Source organism: Ornithodoros turicata, chromosome 3 (genome assembly GCF_037126465.1).
Source record: "Ornithodoros turicata isolate Travis chromosome 3, ASM3712646v1, whole genome shotgun sequence".
NCBI classification, from domain to species: Eukaryota; Metazoa; Arthropoda; class Arachnida; order Ixodida; family Argasidae; genus Ornithodoros; species Ornithodoros turicata.
This window is the reverse complement of record NC_088203.1, coordinates 2,083,411-2,087,037: the sequence shown is the minus strand read 5'-3', so window position 1 is coordinate 2,087,037 and position 3,627 is coordinate 2,083,411. Positions and strand designations below refer to the sequence as shown.

At 49.9% G+C, this 3,627-nt stretch overlaps 1 protein-coding gene across 1 annotated transcript; it reads left to right on the top strand.

The window, feature by feature from the left end:
- Positions 1-588: 588 nt before the first annotated feature.
- Positions 589-3,282, top strand: LOC135387710 (neprilysin-1-like). Its single transcript, XM_064616808.1, has one exon. It carries the CDS (start codon positions 589-591, stop codon positions 3,280-3,282), a length of 2,694 nt encoding a protein of 897 aa, XP_064472878.1.
- The last annotated feature ends 345 nt before the right edge of the window (positions 3,283-3,627 follow it).

The window sequence follows — 3,627 nt, the reverse complement described above, 5'->3', positions numbered from 1 at the left end:
CCCAGCCCTCCTGCGCCTTCTTTAGGCACCCAGCGGAACAACTGACCCAGTATCTACACAACAGACTGGACCAACTTCACGTTTTGGAAGACCTTTAAAAGCACAGACTGTGGGATACCATTAAAGAAGGAAGACGTTGGATGCTCTGGGTATGGCGGCCATACTCTGGGAACTTACTATGAGGGCGCTCGAGTTTCTACGTGCGCTTAAACTTTAGTTATGCGCCTGTGTGCGTGAAGGAGCATGGGGGGATCATATCCTCGCCTCCTTTTGTAACGTCTTGTTTGTAGAACTAAATTTGGAACTGTAACAGATGGCACAAAACTGTGGGCGGAGTAGCATGTTGCTGAAATGAAATTCACGCATGCATTAAACGGTTCTTGATCACCAAAAAGTTTATAAAATAAATATTCCGAGAAACGAGAAAAGTCTATTTCCTGCCCTCCAAAGGAGGTAAACACCAGTAGCCAGAAGTGACCACGTGACCATGGCGTAGTACGCTCGTGGCAGTCAGCCCGCGCTCTTCAAATAAGCAAAGCGTTCGAAGCACCTCACTCATAACCTTGCAAACCACCGCATCCCATCAATATGAACTCTGCAGCGCCTGTGAGACGAACACCAAACTCGCCGTCGCAATCTCAGTCCCTTCCAGAAGAGAGCGCCAGCTACGACGACTTGCCGCCACCGCCATACGTCCCTCTGGCGTACTGCATCCCGGTGCCCACCAGCCCCGACGTTATACACATGGGACATCGCGATGGACGCAGATCACCCGACAGGTTATCTAAGAAGAGAGGAAGCGCTTTTCTGAAGCAGTCTCCAGGACCACCTGGCGTCATGCTGCCGCCAGCTTATGTTGCAAACTTTGGCGCTGTGCAGCCTTACCAGCACCAGACCTTGAGCAAGGAGTTAGACGTCATGACAACCCGCCGTATCAACCAGGTCCTCGCTGAGCTGACTGGGCGCCCTATACGCACAGACGAAGTTAGCCCGCGAGATAACACTGCAGGGTGGTGTCGATCTGCTTTCCTACTGGCAACAGTAATAGTAGCAATGGCTATGGGATCGCTGGTCTCCTACTACGTCGTTCGCAATGGGGTAATAGATTCGGACATTAAGATAGGTAACTCCTCCAATGTGATTCACTTGAGAGGTGACCTCGGAGTTATTACGGTGTCGGAGCACGAGAGTGGAAACCGGACGACGACGACATCAACAAAGGCAAGTCGCGTGTTTTACCTGAATCCGACGCAGGAAGAAGACACGTTAAGTTTCACTGCAAAGTCTTTGGTTAAAAAAGCGCGATGCCGATCTGAACTCTGTCGATACGAAACGCAAAGACTGAAAAGCAGCCTGAACTGGACCATTTCGCCCTGCAAGGACTTTTACGACTTTGTTTGCGCATCCTGGAAGACTTGCAAGAGTGCAGTGTTGTCTCAAGACTCTGCTTATGTTGAAGAGATACAGAACACTCTCAAAAGAGGCTTGATTCAGAAGGAGCTTGAAAGTGATAACCGCTCGGCTATCGCACACGCAAGAGAACTGTTCAGCTTATGCGTCAAGAACACATCGTCAGATCCTAAACTGGAGTGGAAGGAACTGACGACGCTGTTGGAAACCGTAGGACTGGAGAACTGGCCCTACAGGAATGACACCCTTAGTCGGGCTGATTTCTGGCGCACAAACGCCATGCTGTACAGACACTTGGACCTATCCGCTTTGGTATCGGTGACGGTGGAAAGAGACCCCGACAACGACACCAACTCCATCATTGCCCTGGACGAGCCGGACCTCCTGATAGGTTTGTTCGGAACCAAGGAAGCCTACCTGCCCAACTGGTACGGCGACGTAGTCAGAGTCACCATGAAGCTGTTCGCTCCGCAAAAGTACCTCGCGCATGCTCAAAGCGTGCTTGAGTTCTCCGAGAAGCTGTCCGAGATCACCAGTTCGAGAGGAGAACGAAATTATGCGGAGGAAGCGAAGATCTCAACGATTCAGCACTTCCATTCGTACGCTCAGTTTTTGGGCTTCATATTCGACGAAATAGCACCAGTCACGGAGCGTACCCGTATCCTGGTTAAGAACGTTCGTTACCTGAAAGCCCTGAAGAGCTTGCTTCACGTCACGCAGAACTGCGTCGTCCTCAACTACCTGGGCTTTAGGGCTGTGTTGCACATCTCACCTTTACTCCTGCAGGAGGGTTTTTCTGACCTGGCCGCGGTTCGTATGCGGCAGCTAACAGGTGTTGAGGATCACAAATGGCCGCGATGGCAGACCTGTCTCCGAGTTATAGATTCTGTTCTGCCGACTGTGTATCTCCAGTACTACCGTAAGGTGGTGGAAAAGAAAGTGAACACAGAGAAGGTGATAGCCTTGTTAAACGACATGAAAAGTAGCCTACTGCTAGGCATAAACGATCTGACGTGGATGTCTCGAGAGAGCAAGGTGCTGTCCAAGAACGTCTTGTCCGAACTCAAGTTGGAGGCATTCTTTCCATCTTGGTTCACTGACAAAGATCATCAGGTATACCCCAGTTTGGCCGAGACAAATATGCTGGAAGTATACAGGACACACGCTCAAAGGATCGCGGAAGGACATCTGCTAAAGGTGTCAGCAAATGATCCAGGACGGCATCCTGAGTGGAGAGGGACCATCTTTGACACCCACCCTACTTTTGACTACGAAACCAGGACAGTATTCGTCCCTGTGGGCATCTTCAACTTCAGTTACCCAAACACGGACGCAGCTTTGCTGATCCAAATTCCGAGAATTGCCACCAGGGTCCTTGCAGCCATGATAGCCAGTTTGCACCGAAATTTCTATCCTCTGCCGCAAGAACTTTGGCTCCTGAACACGGCGGCGTCCATCAAGGAGAAGCAGACTTGTCTCGCAGCGCAGTACCACTTGATATCGAACTCGATGCATGACGCAAAGGTTAACTCTGCTGTGACCACATCGTACGACTTTTTGGACAACGCCGCGTTAGAGCCTGCAATGAAACAGTTCTTGAAATACGCGAAGGAGAGCGGTATTGATATTCCGAAGGAAGTGACCACGTTGCCTCTGAACGCAGAGCAGTTGTTTCACGCTTTATTCGCGCTCGAAATGTGCGAAAAAGGTGGTGCAGAGCAGTTAAGGAGAGAGCTGACGGAGGACGCGTTTACACAGCCCAAGTTGAGGGTGAACGTTCCGCTTCGTAATAATGAGGCGTTCGCACGAGCGTGGCGTTGCGGTCAGAACGATTCCATGGTCGCAGCCGAAAGGTGCAAGTTATGGGCGTGATTTTTTTCTTTCTTCTTCTCTTGTCTATTCGAGTATATATTTGTGATAGGCTGTACAGATAATGAGTGATACAGGGTTCATTTGACTAGTTTTTAATTGTGTAGATTTTCTCGGTGGGAAATTTTTAGGTGTCGTGATAGCGACCGAAGCGTTAACTTAGCTTGAGATTTTGAGATGTCCGATATAAAGATATGTGAATGACATGACGTGTGAAGATTGCATGGATACGCCACGGATACGAGGCGGAGGCCCATAAAAGATAAAGGCGGCATTTGTGTGGCGAAATGCTGCACGTACCTGGGGTTCTTTGATGCTCATTGCCTGTCTAGCTCGCAGTAAAATTCG

Excerpts from the sequence above, each read along its gene's own strand:
- LOC135387710 (XM_064616808.1), top strand. The coding sequence starts at position 589 with ATGAACTCTGCAGCGCCTGTGAGACGAACACCAAACTCGCCGTCGCAA.